This window comes from Chrysemys picta, chromosome 16 (assembly GCF_011386835.1).
Source record: "Chrysemys picta bellii isolate R12L10 chromosome 16, ASM1138683v2, whole genome shotgun sequence".
In the NCBI taxonomy this organism is placed as follows: Eukaryota; Metazoa; Chordata; order Testudines; family Emydidae; genus Chrysemys; species Chrysemys picta.
The window spans coordinates 24,551,873-24,573,072 of NC_088806.1; the positions used below are offsets into that span (position 1 = coordinate 24,551,873).

The 21,200-nt window shown below is 48.8% G+C and overlaps 1 protein-coding gene across 2 annotated transcripts in view; it reads right to left on the bottom strand.

Moving 5' to 3' along the window:
- SORL1 (sortilin related receptor 1) overlaps positions 1–21,200 on the bottom strand; it is a 106,459-nt gene that overhangs the window by 43,683 nt on the left and 41,576 nt on the right. For both annotated transcript variants that reach the window (XM_005303742.5, XM_008164544.4), the window contains exons 12-18: positions 20,005–20,093; positions 16,975–17,153; positions 14,568–14,754; positions 6,799–6,927; positions 6,353–6,438; positions 2,249–2,421; positions 1,500–1,631 (exon numbers count right to left, since the gene is read on the bottom strand). In XM_005303742.5, the coding sequence (XP_005303799.2) occupies positions 1,500–1,631; positions 2,249–2,421; positions 6,353–6,438; positions 6,799–6,927; positions 14,568–14,754; positions 16,975–17,153; positions 20,005–20,093 (975 nt within the window). The remainder of the gene's footprint in view (positions 1–1,499; positions 1,632–2,248; positions 2,422–6,352; positions 6,439–6,798; positions 6,928–14,567; positions 14,755–16,974; positions 17,154–20,004; positions 20,094–21,200) is intronic.

The window sequence follows — 21,200 nt, forward strand, 5'->3', positions numbered from 1 at the left end:
ACAATTGCATTGTTTAAAATTAAATGAAATTCTGTAGCATTTAATTACAACCATATAGCAAATGACAGTTCAACGCATACATACTTGACAAACAGTTATCTTAAGGCAAGTGATAAAAGTTTATGGGCTTCATTTACTTATGTGATTTCCACACTGCTGAACAAATTGCTTACAGCCGTAATGCCCTATGTGCAGCAAATTCTATCCCGCCACATTGCAGAGAGGAAATTGTTCCATTTAATGCAGCTCAAATAACCTGTTGCAGGTAAATTACTTGACAAATTTATCCCTTATGTTCGCCAGCCGCTCACAACTTATCCTTAATTTTGAGGAGTGTGTTTGTTATTGGGCTGTAGCTGAAGAACGGCTTATGCAAGCAAATTTGAGCCTATGGGCTCTGCTGGGAACTCTTCATTTGAACCATTTGTAGTCTATAATTTGTCACCAATCATAAACCACATGATATTGTTTCTGCTCACTGTCTGGATGAGTATAACTTTTAACTAGGAGAAAGAGGAAGAGTGAGTAACGGCAGAACAAGAAGCAATGGTCTCAAGTTGCAGTGGGGGAGGTCTAGGTTGGATATTAGGAAACACTATTTCACTAGGAGGGTGGTGAAGCACTGGAATGGGTTACCTAGGGAGGTGGTGGACTCTCCCGCCTTAGAGGTTTTTAAGGCCCAGCTTGACAAAGCCCTGGCTGGGATGATTTAGTTGGGGTTGGTCCTGCTTTGAGCAGGGGGGGGTTGGACTAGATGACGTCCTGAGGTCTCTTCCAACCCTAATCTTCTATGATTCTATTCAAATGAGGCACAACATTTGGGGGGAGTAAGCTTTTGTGACAACGTTCGTGCATCTTTCGCAGTTCACCGCTCTTTTCCTGAAGGAACCAGCAGTTGTCCAAATACAGGTGAACAACAACAGAGCAAACGTGCCATGTTTATTTACGAGCGTACTGTGAATCCCTTTTTGGACCATTCAGCCTGCCCTGAATGTGTGTTATGGATCTGAAGGTGTTATATGGATCTGAAAGTGTCAAACTGATTTACAGTAAGCCCTCTTCCATCATCATCATCATAGCAAATCCTAAAGGGATGTAGTCTCCTTGCAGATCGAGCACCAAGCAGATCGATCTTTACCTAGGTTCATAAGACAATCTGGCTGGATATTCAGTCTATGTCCCTCACTAGCGATCTTACTGCCGCTTTTGGCGCCTACATGATTACTGATGGTGGAGCGGCATTCCTTGGGAAATGCATTTTGTAATTCGCTGATCTTCCATCTTAAATACAAAAGGCTGAATCCTACTCTGCCTTATGCATGAGTAGTTGCAATAAGCCCTTGGATGAGAAGGCTGAATATTACTGCCCCTAATATGTCAGCCAACATCCAGGAATGGGGACTCACAGCTACACATGGTGCAACAGACTGAAGGCCTGGTAAAGACAAAGCAACGTGGCTACAGCTACCTGCTGTCATGAACATCGGTTGCAGACATACCTCAATTTTTGGAATACCAGCATTCACCCAGTAAAGCAACTGACTGAGAGGTTCAAAGGCCAACGCTTCCACTGTTTCTAGGCCAGTGCTAATGATTATCTCCTGTCCGGAGCTGCCGTTTAGACAAAGACGCTAAAACAAACAAACAAATAGAAAACTCTAAGCATCAAGGTTAGTGCACTCAGCTGTTTGAGGTGGGGAATTAGCAAAGGAGCCACTAATGAGAAAAACCTAACAGCCGTATTTTCATTGCAAAGCATATCTGTTACAGCTCCCCAGAGATACATCCATTTCTGGGATGGAGGGGAGGCCAGGAGATAAACAGGTGTCCAGCACAAGAGAGGGAATAGGAGAAATTTTTGGCTAAAGGGGAAAATACTCCTCTTGTGATATGTGCCATCTTTCATTTCCATTCATAGCAGAAGATAGGTGCTACGGCTGTATTTTTCATTAAAAATAAGAAGCTTAGCTCTTATACAGGGCTTCTCATCAACAAACCTCTAAGCACTCTACAAAGGAGGTCAGTTTCATTCTCTCCACTTTACAGATGGGTAAATTGAGGCACGGGAATGTGAAGCAATTTACCTAAGGTCACCCAGCAGGCCAGTGGCAGGACTAGTATTCCAGTCTTCTGAATCCCAGTCCACTGCTCTCTCCACGAGGCTATTATATCACACAAGGTATTCGCTGTTCTAGGAAAACATCCCAGAGCACTGTGCTAGGCAGGGACTGCCCAGAACCCCGCTCACCTGGATAATGTCAAGCGTCACATCCGCCCAGTACAAACAGTTGTGGTCGTAATCAAAATCCAGAGCCACTGCCCCTCGCAATCCAGTCAGAGGCAACTCCTCGCTGATTCCAGAAGAGAGATCGTACCGGTGGATGGAGTAGCGCGTGGCATACAGAATAAACTCATTCTCTTCTAGAGGTACAGAGAAATATTTATGTAGAAGCCTTTTCCCGTGAGTTCCCTTGGGGATAAGGTGAACAAATGGGTCTTCTTCATTTCTGACCAAAACCACACAGCTAGGACCTTATCATAAATGAGAATCAGGCCCTTGTTTTTGGAGAGAGAAGATTTTAATTGGTGTTTGTCAGTAGCCAGAGATTTCTGTAACTCACATGGAAAAGTGAGAGGAAATCATTACCGCTATTATTTATTCGGGCCGGTGGAAAAAGAGGGTGGAAATTGCAAAAGTAGGTTTTGAAATTCCTTTCTTTTATTTACAATGTTAAATTTTGTCAACATTAAAAAAAAATGAACCAGCTGAAAACATTTGCCCAAAAGAAAAAAAAACTGTCCAAGTGCTTTCTCTGGAGCCTAAATGCATTTAATGTTTGTGAGCCATAAAAGTGACTAAGTCGATAGATCCCGATTGGAGTCTTCGGGGTCTAATGTAACAAATTCTTATCATGTAAGAATTTGGGGACCACCTGTCTGTTTTGTACAGTACCTAGCACAACGGGGTCCTGGCCCAGGACTGGGACTCCTAGGTACAGGAGTCTGTACCAAAATCCCAAACCAGGTGACGTTTGCTCTTGTAGAGAACATTTCATGCCTCTCTGATGACCACTTGGCCCTTCCCTAAAACACCAATCAGGCTGGGGGCTGGAGGGAGGGAAAAGAGTAGGGGATCTTGATTGACGCCAAGAGAATAACTCCCATTGATTTTGGCTTGCTTTGGCTCATGCGCTATCTCCTCCCTTGCAGATACTGCTCCCCCTCTCGCTCTTGCACATTAATCACGTTGCGCATGACGCAAGATTCAATTAGGGCTCTAATGAGCAGAATGCAAATTACTTTGGCAGCACATGGGTGAATGAGATCACTGCAGGGCCCTCATGTCTGGCAAGGGAAGGGAAGGGGGCGACATCTTCGTGTGACTTGTTTGGCTCACACCACTGAAGTGCTAAGGTATAAATTTTGCCCTGCATGGGCACAGAAAGCGCCAAATGGCCGTCAGACACAGTGGGGGCACGACGGGCAGCAGTGGCTGTATGAAAGGTTTCAGAGTAGCAGCCGTGTTAGTCTGTATCCGCAAAAAGAAGAACAGGAGGACTTGTGGCACCTTAGAGACTAACAAATTTATTAGAGCATAAGCTTTCGTGGACTATAGCCCACTTCTTCGGATGCATATAGAATGGAACATATATTGAGGAGATATATATACACACATACAGAGAGCATAAACAGGTGGGAGTTGTCTTACCACCTCTGAGAGGCCAATTAATTAAGAGAAAAAAAAAACTTTTGAAGTGATAATCAAGCTAGCCCAGCACAGACAGACAGTTAGATAACAAGTGTGAGAATACTTACAAGGGGAGATAGATTTCAATGTTTGTAATGGCCCAACCATTCCCAGTCCTTATTTAAACCGGAGTTGATTGTGTCTAGTTTGCATATCAATTCTAGCTCAGCAGTTTCTCGTTGGAGTCTGTTTTTGAAGTTTTTCTGTTGTAATATAGCCACCCGCAGGTCTGTCACTGAATGACCAGACAGGTTAAAGTGTTCTCCCACTGGTTTTTGAGTATTTTGATTCCTGATGTCAGATTTGTGTCCATTAATTCTTTTGCGTAGAGACTGTCCGGTTTGGCCAATGTACATGGCAGAGGGGCATTGCTGGCACATGATGGCATATATCACATTGGTAGATGTGCAGGTGAACGAGCCCCTGATGGTATGGCTGATGTGATTAGGTCCTATGATGATGTCACTGGAATAGATATGTGGACAGAGTTGACATCGGGGTTTGTTACAAGGATAGGTTCCTGGGTTAGTGGTTTTGTTCAGTGATGTGTGGTTGCTGGTGAGTATTTGCTTTAGGTTGGGGGGTTGTCTGTAAGCGAGGACAGGTCTGTCTCCCAAGATCTGTGAGAGTAAAGGATCATCTTTCAGGATAGGTTGTAGATCTCTGATGATGCGCTGGAGAGGTTTTAGTTGGGGGCTGAAGGTGACAGCTAGTGGTGTTCTGTTATTTTCTTTGTTGGGCCTGTCTTGTAGGAGGTGACTTCTGGGTACTCTTCTGGCTCTGTCAATCTGTTTTTTCACTTCAGCAGGTGGGTATTGTAGTTTTAAGAATGCTTGATAGAGATCTTGTAGGTGCTTGTCTCTATCCAAGGGATTGGAGCAAATGCGGTTATATCTTAGAGCTTGGCTGTAGACAATGGATCGTGTGGTGTGTCCTGGATGGACACGATCCATTGTCTACAGCCAAGCTCTAAGATATAACCGCATTTGCTCCAATCCCTTGGATAGAGACAAGCACCTACAAGATCTCTATCAAGCATTCTTAAAACTACAATACCCACCTGCTGAAGTGAAAAAACAGATTGACAGAGCCAGAAGAGTACCCAGAAGTCACCTCCTACAAGACAGGCCCAACAAAGAAAATAACAGAACACCACTAGCTGTCACCTTCAGCCCCCAACTAAAACCTCTCCAGCGCATCATCAGAGATCTACAACCTATCCTGAAAGATGATCCTTTACTCTCACAGATCTTGGGAGACAGACCTGTCCTCGCTTACAGACAACCCCCCAACCTAAAGCAAATACTCACCAGCAACCACACATCACTGAACAAAACCACTAACCCAGGAACCTATCCTTGTAACAAACCCCGATGTCAACTCTGTCCACATATCTATTCCAGTGACATCATCATAGGACCTAATCACATCAGCCATACCATCAGGGGCTCGTTCACCTGCACATCTACCAATGTGATATATGCCATCATGTGCCAGCAATGCCCCTCTGCCATGTACATTGGCCAAACCGGACAGTCTCTACGCAAAAGAATTAATGGACACAAATCTGACATCAGGAATCAAAATACTCAAAAACCAGTGGGAGAACACTTTAACCTGTCTGGTCATTCAGTGACAGACCTGTGGGTGGCTATATTACAACAGAAAAACTTCAAAAACAGACTCCAACGAGAAACTGCTGAGCTAGAATTGATATGCAAACTAGACACAATCAACTCCGGTTTAAATAAGGACTGGGAATGGTTGGGCCATTACAAACATTGAAATCTATCTCCCCTTGTAAGTATTCTCACACTTGTTATCTAACTGTCTGTCTGTGCTGGGCTAGCTTGATTATCACTTCAAAAGTTTTTTTTTCTCTTAATTAATTGGCCTCTCAGAGGTGGTAAGACAACTCCCACCTGTTTATGCTCTCTGTATGTGTGTATATATATCTCCTCAATATATGTTCCATTCTATATGCATCCGAAGAAGTGGGCTATAGTCCACGAAAGCTTATGCTCTAATAAATTTGTTAGTCTCTAAGGTGCCACAAGTCCTCCTGTTCTTCTTTTAGTGGCTGTATGGGGGCTCTGCAGGCTGGGTAAAGGGATGGAGAGAGAGAATTCTTGCTCTATTTGTTCTGTTTTAATCTTATTCTACACCTATTACAGTATGAGTCAGGAAATCATGGAGGAGTTTGGTTCCCAATTATCACCTATTTTCATGTCTTCAGCTCCCCTCAGTGAGCAAACGGTGTTCGGCACCTTGTGGAATTCAGCCGTGACTCTGACACCCAATCAAGTGGAGTTGGGGCAACTGAACTCCATGTCACTTAAAAGTGTAAATTCAAACCTGCTCCCATGTCAGAAACTCTTACTGACTCCAATGCGAGCAAGATTAAACCCTCAAAAACTATGTAAGGGACCCAGAAGGAAGAAATGACTTTTTACATGCTCAGATATTTCAGCTGCAGTTCCATTACCTTTCTCAGATTTCTGAGAGCCTCGTGGGAATTTGTGGATAGTTCCTAAACAGGCAGCCAAAGGAACACAGACTTTGCTAGGAAGCAACCAGGGTGGCAGTGCTCCCATGGAGACTTACCTGCTAGAGGGCATGGCACCAACTCCCCTTCTAGCCGTGATTCAATGTCTCCTCCTGAACAGGTGTCACCAGAGATCTTGCGGTAGCTGGAATGTACATACACACACACATTCATTTCTTAAAGGAAAAAGCTAGCATACTCTCATGTTCAACCAGTGCAACCAACTGGTTCTCATAGGATTTAGAATTAAACCACATTATATTGTGTACTGCATGGGTGCATTCCCCTTAATCATTTATTAATCTGATCCTTCTTTTAATACCATTCAAATAAATTTCATAAACTTAGATTGTAAACTCCTCGGGGTAGGAACCCTCTTTTTGTTCTGCGTTCATACAACACCTAGCACCATGGGGTCTGACTTGGGGGTCCAAGGAACTACAGTAATGCAAATACATAATAATAATTTGAAAAGTCAAGTTTCTTGCCCATGTGCAGTACGTACCCTCTAGTCTTTCTATACGTCGAGCCAACGGGACAAGGCACAGGTGGGGAATATGGTTTCCCAGCAAATTCAGGATCAGGGACACAAACTTCTAATGATAAGTCATCGCTCAGTTTAAAACCAAAATCACTGAGGGTAGAGGGGGGAAAAAAGGAAATGCTATCATGTTATATTGCTACTTTCATGTATTCTTTGCAACAGTGTTAGAAACACAAAGTGTTTGGGAAGACCATTAATTGTAACATTCAAATGAATAACAATGTTTTGAAATCAGACAGCAGCTTGTATCGAAAAACCTCAAAACATTTTATATGCATTAAGTAATGAAGCCTCACAATCACCAAATACATTATGGCATGGGTGCCAGCACTGGACTGGGACTCCGGATACCCAACTCTGCCACAGGATTACTGGGTGACGTTGGGCAAGTCCATGTGCCTCAGTTTCCCAACTGTACAATGGGGATACAGTAGAACCTCAGAGTTACGAACACCAGAGTTAGGAACTGACCGGTCAACCACACACCTCATTTGGAACCGGAAGTACGCAATCAGGCAGCAGCAGAGACCCCACCCACCCAAAAAAGCAAATCCAGTAGAGTACTGTGATAAACATAAACTACTAAAAAAAATGGAAAGCGGCGTTTTTCTTCTTCATAGTAAAGTTTCCAAGCTGTATTAAGTCAATGGTCAGTTGTAAACTTTTGAAAGAACTATAACGTTTTGTTCAGAATTATGAACATTTCAGAGTTATGAACAACCTCCATTCCCGAGGTGTTTGTAAAAGACGGTTACTCACCGTTGTAACTGTTGTTCTTCGAGATGTGTTGCTCATATCCATTCCATTAGGTGTGTGCGCGCCGCGTGCACGATCGTCGGAAGATTTTTACCCTAGCAACACCGGCGGGTCGGCTGTGGAGCCCCCTAGAGTGGCGCCTTCATGGCGCTGAATATATACCCCAGCCGACCCGGCGCCCCCTCAGTTCCTTCTTGCCGGCTACTCCGACAGTGGGGACGGGGGGCGGGTTTGGAATGGATATGAGCAACACATCTCGAAGAACAACAGTTACAACGGTGAGTAACCGTCTTTTCTTCTTCGAGTGCTTGCTCATATCCATTCCATTAGGTGACTCCCAAGCCCAACTTAGGTGGTGGGGTCGGAGTGAGACATTGCTGTGTGCAAAATCGCTGATCCGAAGGCAGCATCGTCCCTGGACTGCTGCACTAGTGCATAGTGAGCTGTAAACGTGTGGACTGATGACCAAACCGCAGCTCTACAAATGTCCTGGATCGGAACTTGCGCCAGGAAAGCAGTCGAGGAAGCTTGGGCCCTCGTGGAATGAGCGGTGAGGTGCGGTGCTGAGACACCTGCCAGGTCATAGCAAGTCCGGATGCAAGACGTAATCCAGGAGGATAGGCGTTGTGAGGAGACCGGTGAGCCTTTCATTCGGTCGGCCACTGCAACGAAGAGTTGCGTCGTCTTTCTAAAGTGCCTTGTGCGGTCAATATAGAAGGCCAGGGCCCTGCGTACGTCCAGAGAATGCAAACGTTGATCCTGGCGAGTAGCATGTGGTTTAGGATGAAAGACCGGGAGAAATATATCCTGGTTGATATGAAATGGAGAAACCACCTTAGGGAGAAAGGCAGGATGTGGGCGGAGCTGCACTTTATCCTTATGGAAAACTGTGTAAGGGGGCTCGGATGTAAGCGCCCTGAGTTCAGAAACGCGCCTTGCTGAGGTGATGGCTACGAGGAAGGCTGTCTTCCAGGATAGGTACAGAAGTGAACAGGTGGCCAGTGGCTCGAATGGAGGACCTGTGAGCTTGGAGAGAACCAGGTTGAGGTCCCACGTCGGAACGGGCTGACGTTGTTGTGGGTACATCCGGTCTAAGCCCTTGAGGAATCTAACGACCATCGGGTTAGAGAATACCGAGGACGCGAGTTCCCCTGGGTGAAAGGCCGATATAGCGGCCAGGTGAACTCTAATTGAAGATATCGCCAACCCTTGCTGTTTTAGGGAGAGGAGATATTCCAAAATGAGAGGGATAGGTGCCTGTAACGGGGACGTGGCTCGTTGTTCGCACCAACAGGAGAACCGCTTCCATTTGGCCAAGTATGTGGTCCGTGTTGAGGGCTTCCTACTGCTCAGCAGTATCTGTTGGACAGAGTGCGAGCACTGCTGCTCTGCCTGGGTGAACCATGGAGCAGCCACGCCGTGAGGTGGAGTGATTGCAGGTCGGGGTGACGCAGGCGGCCGTGGTCCTGAGAGATGAGGTCCGGGCATAATGGAAGCGGGATCGGTGTCTGAACCGAGAGCTCCAACAGCGTGGTGTACCAATGTTGTCTCGGCCACGCTGGGGCGATCAGAATCACCTGTGCCTGGTCTCTGCGCAATTTGAGCAGTACCTTGTGGACCAGAGGAAACGGAGGGAAGGCATAAAACAGGTGGTCTTTCCAGGGAAGGAGAAACGCGTCCGAGAGGGAGCCCGGAGCTCGACCTTGCAGGGAGCAGAACACGTGGCACTTCCTGTTGTCTCGAGATGCAAACAGGTCTATCTGGGGAAACCCCCACTTCTGGAAAACGGAATGTATGATGTCCGGACGGATAGACCACTCGTGTGTTTGAAAGGACCTGCTGAGTCGGTCCGCCAGAGTGTTCTGGACTCCAGGGAGGAACGATGCCATGAGATGGATTGAGTGGGCGATGCAGAAGTCCCACAGGCGAATGGCCTCTTGGCATAGCATTGACGAACGTGCTCCTCCTTGCTTGTTGATGTAAAACATGGCAGTGGTGTTGTCGATGAGAACTAACACACAACGGCCACGTAGGAGATTGAGAAATGCCTGGCACGCCAGGCGCACCGCCATCAGTTCCCGAACATTGATGTGCAGGGCTATCTGGGGTGCAGTCCACAGGCCCTGGGTATGGTGTTCGTTGAGATGGGCGCCCCAACCCAGGGATGAAGCGTCTGTGACCAGGTGCAGAGAGGGTTGTGGGGCGTGAAACGGCATCCCCTCGCAAACCACCTTGTGGTCTAGCCACCATGTGAGGGAGGTCAGGACCGAGTTCGGGACCGTGACCACCATGTTCAGGCTGTCCCGATGTGGGCGGTATCTTGATGACACCCAGGTCTGGAGTGGGCGAAGCCGAAGTCTGGCATGCCTGGTTACGTACGTGCAGGAAGCCATGTGACCCAGCAGGGTAAGGCACGACCTCACCGTGGTAGTTGGGAAGGCCTTGAGTCCTTGAATGAGGCTCGTGATGGTGCAAAAGCGATTGTCTGGCAGGATGGCTTGTGCACGTCTGGAGTCTAGAACCGCGCCGATGAATTCTATTCTCTGGGTAGGTTCTAGAGTGGATTTGTCCTTGTTGAGTAGGATACCCAACTTGTTGAATGTGTGCACTATTATGTGGACGTGATCTCGAACTTGTTCTTTGGTGCGACCGCGTACCAGCCAGTCGTCTAGGTACGGGAACACCTGTATCCCTTGCCGACGAAGGTACGCTGCCACGACAGCCATACATTTCGTGAACACCCTTGGGGCCGAGGATAGGCCGAAGGGAAGGACTGCAAATTGGTAGTGCACCTTGCTTACCACGAACCGCAGGAAGCGTCTGTGAGGCGTGAAAGTATGCATCTTTCATGTCGAGGGCGGCGAACCAGTCTCCAGGATCGAGGGAAGGGATAATGGCCCCCAAAGAGACCATGCGGAACTTCAACTTTACTACGAATTTGTTGAGTCCGCGCAAGTCCAAGATGGGTCGCAGACCTCCTTTGGACTTGGGAATGAGGAAGTAACGGGAATAGAATCCCCTGCCCCTTAACTCCACTGGAACCTCCTCTATGGCCCCCATAGCAAGGAGCGTGGAAACTTCCTGTATAAGAAGTTGCTCGTGAGAAGGGTCCCTGAAGAGGGACGGGGAAGGGGGGGAGGAGGGGGGAATTGAGGAAAACTGGATAGCATATCCCCTGTCCACCGTGCGAAGGACCCAACGGTCCGAGGTTATAAGGGACCAGGCATGGTGGAAATGGGAAAGGCGATCCCGAAAGGATGGGGCTGGATCCTGTGGGATGACCGGGGCGCCGTCCTCGACCGCACCTTCAAAAGTTCTGCCTGGGGCCCGAAGGTGGTCTAGGTGGCCCCTGGTTCTGACCAGGTTGAGGGCCGGTCCACCTTCTTCTACCACCTCGTCCTCGCCTCCGGGTCGAGTCCTGTCTCTGACGAGGCGGGGGGGGGTAGAAGCGCTGAGGCTGCGGTCTAAATGGCCTGCGCTGAGGGCCCACAACATGCATCCCCAAGGAACGCATGATCGTCCTGGAGTCCTTGAGGCTCTGCAGGCGAGAGTCCGTCTTTTCTGAAAACAACCCTTGTCCTTCAAAGGGCAGATCCTGCAGGGTTTGCTGCAGTTCCTGAGGCAGACCCGAAACCTGGAGCCAGGAGATCCTCCGCATAGCGATACCTGAGGCCAGGGTTCTCGCAGCAGAGTCCGCTATGTCTAAGGAGGCCTGTAAGGAGGTCCGAGCCACCTTCTTACCCTCCTCCACCAGGGCTCCAAACTCCTCCCTGGACTCCTGGGGAACCAACTCCTTGAACTTCCCCATAGAGTTCCAGGAGTTAAAGCTATAGCGGCTCAAGAGCGCCTGTTGATTAGCCGCTCTAAGTTGCAGCCCTCCGGCTGAGTAAACTTTACGGCCGAATAAATCGAGGCGCTTAGCCTCCTTCGATTTGGGCGCTGCGGCCTGCTGACCGTGGCGCTCCCTTGCGTTCACTGATGCCACCACCAGTGAACACGGCTGGGGGTGGGTATACAAGTACCCGTAGTCTTTAGACGGGACAAAGTATTTCCTTTCCACCCCTCTCGCTGTGGGTGGGATAGAGGCAGGAGTCTGCCATATCGTAGATACATTGGCTTGTATCGTGCGGATCAGGGGTAACGCCACCCTCGATGGGGCATCCGCTCCGAGGATATTCACGATGGGGTCGTGTACCTCCACTATCTCCTCCGCCTGCAGGTCCATATTACGGGCCATCCTACGCAGAAGATCTTGGTGGGCCCGAAGATCTATTGGAGGTGGACCTGTGCACGATGTGCCCGCCACTGCCTCATCCGGAGAGGAAGAGGAAGATGCCTCCGGTGGAACAGGATCCAAGGGAGGGTCCTGGTCTCCCTGCTCCTGGGCCGGAGCATCACCTGCGCTTGAGTCCAGGGCGTCAGGTGGTGCGGACACGGAAGCCTCCATGCCCCTTGGCGGAGGCCGAGAGATGGTGGACTCCGGGGCCCTTCTAACAGAGTGACCGGAGCGAGAGGTCGAAGCAACTGGAGCCCCTTGCGCCTGATGGTACGCCCACGGGGTCCAAAACGACCAGTGAGATGGGCCATGAGAATGGTCCTCTGTTATGTTCTGCCAATGGCCCAAGTCCTGTTCCTCGGCTTGCCCCTGAGGGGGGTATGCCGATCTCGAGAGGTCCTCCGAGGAGCGAGACCCCGATCTCGATGGCCATGGCGGTGCCGAGAGCGTCGAGACGATTCCCGTGGGCTGCGGTGCCGCACGGTGCCGGTCTGGAGATGCTCTATCTCCACGCGGTGCCGGCGACCGGTGCCGGGACCGCGACCGGTGCCGATGACCTCGTCGGTGCCGGGAGTCGGATCTGGACCTCGACGAGGACCTGGAGTATGCCCGGTACCGGGAGCGGCCTCTCGACGTCGAGCGGCGACCGTAGCGGTGCCGAGAACTACGTCTCGACGTTGATCGGTGCCGACGATCATAGCGGTGCCGAGACGTAGAGCGGTGCCGCGAAGAAGATCTTGGCCGCGAGTACGACCGGTGCCGAGGTGATATTCGGTGCCGGGACTGCGAGCGGCGTGGGGACCTGCTTCGGGACCTGGATCGGTGCCGAGGTTCCAGCCCTTGCGATGGAGGGCGCATCAAGGCAGGTTTCCCCCTCGACTGGACCGGGCGAGGCAACGGTGCCGTCGGTGCCGGTGGTTGAGGCGGTGCCGGCTCCGTGAGAGCTATTAAGTCTCTCGCCGCCGCGAAGGTCTCTGGCGTCGACGGGAGGCACTGTATCACCTCCGGCCTCGGTGGAGACGCCGTCTGCACCGGACTCAACGGCCTCGGCGCCGGAGTCGACGGTGCTGGAGGCACCTGTTTCCGGTGCTCCACCGGCGTACGCGGCTCTACCCCCGGCACTGGGGGAGCCAGCGTCTTCGGCACGGAGGTCCCCGTCTTATGGGCTTTCTTATGCCCTGGGGATAATGACCGGCGCCGAGGCACTTGCTGTGCTTGCGGTGCCGACGAGGTCCGGTGCCGGGAAGGCTCATCTGACGCCACTCGCGTGGTCGTCATGGCCGGTGCCGCCGGGGCACTGCGCACCGAGGCGCTAGGTGCCGGGGCCTGACTTGTAGATGGAGCGTCCGGACTAAGTGCCGCCTCCATCAGGAGTTGCCGGAGCCGAAAGTCCCGCTCCTTCTTGGTCCTTGGTCTGAAGGCCTTACAGATCTTGCACTTATCTGTTTGATGGGACTCTCCCAGGCACTTCAGACAGGAGTCGTGCGGGTCGCTCGTGGGCATAGGCTTAGCGCAGGAGGCGCACAGCTTGAAGCCGGGAGCGTTGGGCATGAGCCCGGCCCCGCGGCCGGGGGAGAAAGGGGGAGACGACCCCCTTAATCCCCTGAACTATTATAACAACTAGACAACTTTTAAACTATTGAACTATTTAACTATAAACACTAGGACTATAACTATAACTATAACTGCGAATAACGAACTAAGCTAGGGAGAGTGGAGAACAGCTAAGCAGCGCTCCACAGTTCCAACGACCGTCAGGGGCGGTAAGAAGGAACTGAGGGGGCGCCGGGTCGGCTGGGGTATATATTCAGCGCCATGAAGGCGCCACTCTAGGGGGCTCCACAGCCGACCCGCCGGTGTTGCTAGGGTAAAAATCTTCCGACGATCGTGCACGCGGCGCGCACACACCTAATGGAATGGATATGAGCAAGCACTCGAAGAAGAACTCCAAGGTTCTACTGTAATGATGTTTACCTCCTTTGCGATCTATGGATAAAAAGTGCTAGATAAAAGTATCGTTGTTACATGATCTTAATTTTACAGATGGGTAAACTGAGGCACGGACTGGTCAAGTGATCTGTCCAAGGTTACACAATGAGTTAATTGCAAAACTGGAAACCAATCCCGCAGTCCTTTATTCCCCTTCTGACCAGCTGTAACCAAATTCATCATTATTCCTTATTTAAGTGCCTAACAGGGAGCAGAACTCTTTATAAAAATCTGGCCCCCTACCCAACAATTCACACATTAACGAATAACCTTTACATGTGATTATCAAAGCAAAGCTCCTTTATCTTGACAGCTGTTTAGTTTCACTGAAGTCTAAATTAAAAATAAAATTACGTAGCAGTGCCAATCCCATCCCTCTGGTTAAATGGTCTCTTAGCCTTTCTATAGTAGCCCTCTGTCTTTGGAAATCATCCTCATCTATTTTAAAGCAGAAGTAATGAGGTAATAATACTTTGCTTTTCTACGGCACCTTTCAGTCTCTCAAAGTGCTTCAAAGACATGAATTAAACTTCTTGCCTCCTATTAATGAAATGATGTTTTCAGTCTATTTAGTCTGCTCTGCTATACAAACAGACCATAGATACAAAGAGAGAAATAAATTGGATCTGCTTATTTGCTCACTGTTGTTAGTTACTGATATTTATAACTGAATAACAACCCAGACTAAAGGGAATTAATTGGTACTTACCATTCAAAGTCTTCTCTTGTACATGAGCAGTTGGAGACCATAACTGGTCTATCAAAATCTTCCCCATTGAAGCAGGTCGCATGAGGAGTCCTCCTTTTGAAAACTGTCTTATGCCCCAATAAGCACTCATTACCTCGCTCGTCGGAGGGTGACCACAGTTTGTAATCGTTTTCTGTGCAAGGGACGCCTATGATAAATGATATGCTTGGTTAAATAAAAAAAAAAAAACTCACCATGACCTACATACCCAAGACTTGAGATTTAAAAAGAGGAGGCCTGATTGTCCTCTGTCCTTGTACCGGGAGTCGTCCTTTACCCCTGTGCAGAATGGGTGCAAGATGCTGGGGGGCTGAAGATGCTAACCACCTCTGGAAGCCAGTTGCTCTGCTAGCATTTTGCTCTTTGCACAGCTGCCAATAACCACACAAGGTGCAAAGCTGTGGAGAATCGGGCCTAATATTTTGTCTTTTCAGGAGCCTGAGTTGTATCGTATGAACATGCACATTCCCTGCCGCTTCTATCCCAAGAACAGCACCTCGGGGTAACCTCACTGATTCCCACATGCTCCTCCCCTCTCTCTGGGGTGCTGGGATTTCACAATATAAAGGGCTCCCAGAAGCCCATGCAGGGGATATGAGCACACTTTGCGTGCTGAAGAGCAGGCTCTTAAGCATGGATTTATGGACTGGAAGATCTATTGCTACATAGATTTTCTGAGGCTTCACCCTACAGAGCAGGCGAGCAGGGGGAAGGAGCAACTCCCAGGTCTCAGTGCTCCGGTGGCACTCTGCAGTTTGCAGTGGGATTCCTCTCCACCATGCCCTGCCGAGTTCCCCAGACTCCAAGCCCAGTTTACAGGACCAGTGCTGCGGGGAAAGAGTTGCATGTTAATACCTTTTATGCCTAGGGTTTAAAAGGGGGAATGGTCTACTCAAAGGCTGGCCAATGCAGCCTTTCCACTTCCCCCACGTTAACTGCTCAGTTCTGGACAAAGTTGGCAGTGGCTGAAATCCTCTTATGGAGCCAGTTTTCCCTCTCTTTCACACCAGGGGGAATCAGTGGAGTAGGACCCACATGCCCAAAACAAATAGAAAAAGAGACACTATTCCAATTCAAGGCGCACAGCGTAGGGAAGAGGGGAGACGTTCGGTGACAGAAGGCTATAAACGACTCCAAAGCAATGACAGTGCATTTGCGACGACTTACTTTAAATGAAGTCAATCCGATCCCCAAACAGATCCATTTATAACAAAACATCAAGGGAATCGGTTATAACTTTTAGTCCGGCAAATTCCTCTGCCAAGTGTAACTGTTCTTTGATTACAATGCTGCTGCGCAATCAGAGCTGAAATTGGTTATAAAACATTCGTTGGCCTGGCTTTCAGAAGTGGGTTGTTGGGGTGTTTTATTGTTGTTGTTTTCCCTTTTTAAAATCCTTCAATCACCTGAGACGAGATTTTAGCTAGAGAGGAAAATGTCCTTGGCTGGCATTTCCGTCTAAAAACTCCGCGTATGGGCATTAAGGGACACAGAACCTGAGGAAGGGGAACGGTGTCCATAGCCTCTGTTTGTCAGAGAGTGGAGATGGATGGCAGGAGCGATCCCTTGATCATTACCTGTTAGGTTCACTCCCTCTGGGGCACCTGGCATTGGCCACTGTCGGTAGACAGGACACTGGGCTGGATGGACTTTTGGTCTGACCCAGTAAGGCCGTTCTTACGTATCACTGAAGTTCTTGGCATCTGAAGGTGAGTCTCTCTTAGGGTACGTCTACACTGCAATGAAAGACCCGTGGCATGAGCTGTGGCTGGCCTGGGTCAGCTGACTCAGACTCACGGGACTATAAAACTTCAGTGTAGACTGTCAGGCTTGGGCTGAAACCTGGGATTTGAGACCCCGCGAAGGGGGGGTGGGTCTCAGAGCCCAGGCTCCAGCCCAACCCTAAATGTCTACACTGCTATTTTTAGCCCTGCAGCCCAAGCCCCGTGAGGCCGAGTCAGCTGACCCAGGCTCTGACATTTGGTGCCAAGGGTTTTTATTGCAGCGTAGACATACCCTTAGGCTCTGAGCCTGCCAAAAGGGCCACGTGGGTGGAGCCCTTGAGCTTTGCAGCGCCCTGCTGAAGAGCTGACTTGCCTTTCAAAGAGGTGCTTGTGCAAATGTTATTGGAGATGACCAGGCTGCACCTCCTCTTTCTCCCTCTCCGCAGATAAGCAACGGCAGCCCATGAGTACATGAACTTTTAAAGGCCCTACCTGTCCCCAAATTAATATTCAATGGGGGAAGCTGCAGGGATCTGCTGCTTTTCAAGGACTGGACACCCGTGTGTTTGAAAAGCAAGGGGGTGGGATAAACAGACGCCGTACGTGCAAAGCTCAACGCCACGGGAATACGCCAGGCCCCTTACCGAGCACGTCAGTGGTGTTGATCTGCAGTATCAGCCAGCTGTGGCCGTTCTCTTTATAGGAGCCGAAGATGGTGAACACTGTGCTCTTCTCCCCTGGCTCAGTGAGAAGCCCATACACAAATACCGGTTTCTCTGAGAAAGTGAACGTTTTCCAAGTCTCCCCTTCATTTGTGCTGTACCTAGAGGGGGAGAGACCAGGACAATGGGACTGCTGCAAATAAAACTCCTGGTGGCCTCCTCGTTGGGATTCGTTTGCTCATTTCTAAACTTACACAAAACCAGGTACTTTCAAAACCTTACTATGGCCATGGTCATGACTAATAACACTTGGCTTTTCCATGTGTAGATCTCAAAGTGCTTCACAAAGAAAGATCAGCCCCCTGCTGCAGGGGGGGGAACTGAGGCACAAAGAGATGTGACTTGCTCAAGGTCCATGATAGAGCCAGGATTAGAAGCCAGATTTCCCGATTCCAAGTCTACCGGACCACACTTATCACAAAGCAGAAACAAGCAGCTGCATAATTTATCTGGACGATAGCTGGTTTTTATAGATACACATGCACATGTATGTCATAGGACAGTGACAGCGGCCTGCAACTATGTGGCTTGAAATTCTGTCAATGAGAAAAGCCAAAGCTCGTGAGAGTCTGTTCCCAAAAGGAAGAACATGGCTGAAGCTGATCTGTAGATGGTAGTTGGTTTCCCAACACCACAGATGTGAACCAGAACATATGAAAATTCCCTGCAGGGCTCTGTGACCTTTTTCAGAGAGACTGACCCCGAAGCGGCCAAGAGACATTGGTATGAGGCAGCACATGTGCTTCCTTGACACAACAGTGATGCTCATATCATAGACTAAGTTTTGGGCCTTAGTTTTTGGACGCCAAAGCTACGTCAGAGGGGATGCTCCCTTTCAATGTACATCTCTGTAGCCTATTTAACTTTTGTAGGAATCCATGGTCTTAGTCATGTTGAAACCTCTCCTGTATAAAATTTAAGTTAAGCTCTTAAGTTAGTTCACTGTCAGAACAGCTGAGAGAAGCAGCCCTTCCAGTGCAAAAAGGAAAAATAAGCCAAAGCATTTAATGGCATTTGGGAAAAAATAGACAGTCTTTTCCCACGTCTTTTTGCAGTTATCCAAAATGGTGGGCTGTAAACTGATTCTGCAAACTGTTATGCGTGCAAGTAACCCATGCTCATGCTAGCTGCCCCCAAGGGCTTCTGACGGACCACACACACACGAGCAAATGCTTGCAGGATCAGTCCCTATGGCAGTAGAGCAAGCAAAGTAATTACATGCTCAATGACCCACTTGAAGCTAATTACCCCAGACCTATAAAGCTGCAAGAGAGAATCCAACCGTTGACATTAAGTGTGTTCTAACAGCATTGCTGGGCAGTGTGTGAATCTGGTGGGGGAGCACATAAGGCAATAAACATAGTTGCCATTCCCTGAAAATTGGTTGAAAAGCTATTTTAAACTTCAGAACCACTGGCCAATGATCCAGCTGATGCGGATGGAATCCCAGGACGGGGGCAGGGCTTAGTCAGAGGCCCTGAGGAATGGAAAAGGAAAGGGGAAGAGGCTGTGACAGAGACAGCAAGGAGGCGAATATATACATGGATACAAAGGAATCCCAGCATGAAAATAAATGCTATCTAAACAGGCCTCAACTAGGAAGCTGCCCACCAATGTACGCTGTAGACATTTACTGGAGAGGGAGATGATGTGATGGAGTAGTGTACACCTAAGCCCAGCACTGGGTGCCACGGACTCTCCTATATTTTTTTACATAATTAGCCTGTGGAACTCATTGCCACAAGCAATAATTAAGGCCAATGGCCCAGTGGGATTAAACAAAGAAAAGAATCAGATAGTTACATGGACAATAGGAAAATTCAGTTACATTAGGTGGGGGATATAAGCCTTATGCTTCAGGGAATGAACTAACCACTAAGTGACAGGGCTAGGGAGAAACCTCCCCTCTGGATAAAAGGTCTCTCTAATCACAAGGGAGCCATGCTGACTAGGCCAAGTGTTTGCTTCTTGTTCACATGGATCAATGAGAGATTGGATTCGTGTATCATATTTTGCCAGGGCTCCAAATACCTCGGGATGTAGCATTCAAGGACAGGTGGGATGCTGCAGGAAGAAAGCCTGGAGCATAGTTGCCACCACTGGTCAACGGTGGGTGTTAAATATTTGGGGTCTCGAGCACCCATGTAAAGGGGAGGGGAGATTGGGATTGTATAGGGGAGAAAATTCAGAATGTGTAAGATCAAAATAATAAAAAAATGCTTTCCTCGGTTCTAGCGTAATATATAGGTCCGTCCCTGAGACGTTGGGGATGTGTGTTTAAAAAAAAAACCCTCCTAAAATAATATATATCCCAGTCCAAAGTGTAGCAATGCTACAAACCTTCATACACCTTCCAGTTCTATTTTCTGGGGGCTGACCCGCCCCTGCGTTGCAACAGCATACCTCCACTGAAGTCAATGGAATTGCCCTATTGCAAAATGGAAGGATGTACTTGGGGTTAAAGCACTGGGCTAGAGTTCAGGTGACCTTGGTTCCATTTCTGACTCTGCCACAGATCTCCTGTAGGACAATTAATCGCTCAGTGCCTCAGTTTCCCATCTGTAAAATGGGGATAATGCCACCTCACCTTGTAGAGGCTGTGAGGATAAAGCCCATAGTGTTGTTCACACACTCAGACGCTATGCCTATAGGGTCCATATAAGCACCAAGACAAAGAGAGAACAGCGAAGAATAAGGCACAGAGCGACCACTGTACATGGACTGATATCCTGTATACTTCAGCCTATTCCTTTTCCACTAGTGAGAAGTTTCTTTACAATTTTTAGAAAGGGGCAGGGGGGAGGGTGATGGATTAGCATATCATGGATAGGTTAAGGGCAAAATCAAGGGGCCACTTGCTATTCTATTGTTTTTGTTGGCTCACATCTCTTGGGAAGTCATCTGCTTCTGTCAGGTAGTTTGAAAGAAAACCTATTCATCCCAGTAACTTACTTGAGCTGGTCTGTCTCTGTGCCCTGTGTTATTGCGACAAGAATGCCACCATGGTCACCCCAAGTGTAGTAATGGGGGCCGGACAGTGCCTGAGAAAAGAAACATGGACACAAGGAGCTTAATGAGAGAATGCTTTATAACCTCACATTCAAGCCACCTCAGCATCACATGAACCATAACATATAACCACAAAGGCTCTCATTCATCTGAGTCCTTAAGTATATTCATCCCGTGTTGAAGTCCAATTGAAGCTTTGCTGAATCAGGGCTGAAATCCTTGCTATGAAACACACTCTATAAGAACTGGGTGTTTGAACCATGCTGACTTTCAGGTCTCCTGGGCTGCAGCAATAGAGACTCAAATGTTTACAGGCTGTGGTCTGGGGTCAACTGAGAGCCTAGAATCATAGAAGCATAGCACTGGAAGGGACCTCGAGAGGTCATCTAGTCCAGTGGGGGGCCACCACAACAGACCAGAGAGCAGGGCCAGCGTTAGACTCACTGGGGCCCAGGGCTGAAGCCAAAGCCCGAGCCCCCCCACCTGAGCTGAAGCCAAAGTCTGGGCAACTTAGCTTTGCGGGGGCCCCAGACAATTTCCCTGCTTGCTACCCCCTAATGTCAGCCCTGGCTTTTAATCTACTGGATATGCAGAAAAAGAGTTGTGGCTCAGGTGGGCCGTGGAGTTTTTATAGCACGTTGGGGGGGCCTCAGAGAGAAAAAGGTTGAGAATCCCTGATCTAGTCCAGTCCCCTACACTCATGGCAGGACTAAATATTATCTAGACCGCAGCAGAGTTACTCTGAATTTGCACAGCTGTAACCAAGAGCAGAATAGGACCCTGGAGCCTTATTCTCCTCTCACTTAAACTGGTGAAAATCAGGAATAACTTCACCGAAGTGAGAGGAGCTGCACTAGTGTAAACGAAAGAAGCCCCCTGAATCTAGAGCAGTTTGTTGTGTTTGCAAACCTTCCGGTGAGCTGAGTGGAGACTGGTGGTTTCCCAGGATTTCAGCCAATTTTGTGTTCGAGTCTGTGATGTTTCTTCAATACTAAGAAGCCAAAGGGTGCTTGGAAACCACATGTTAAATGGTCCAACAGCCAGTTCACACATCCATCACAAGAAGAAGCACTGTCGTGCGTCAGACCCACCCGGAGCTCTGTTTTGAAACAATATCAGCATTCTACAGACCACTGCGC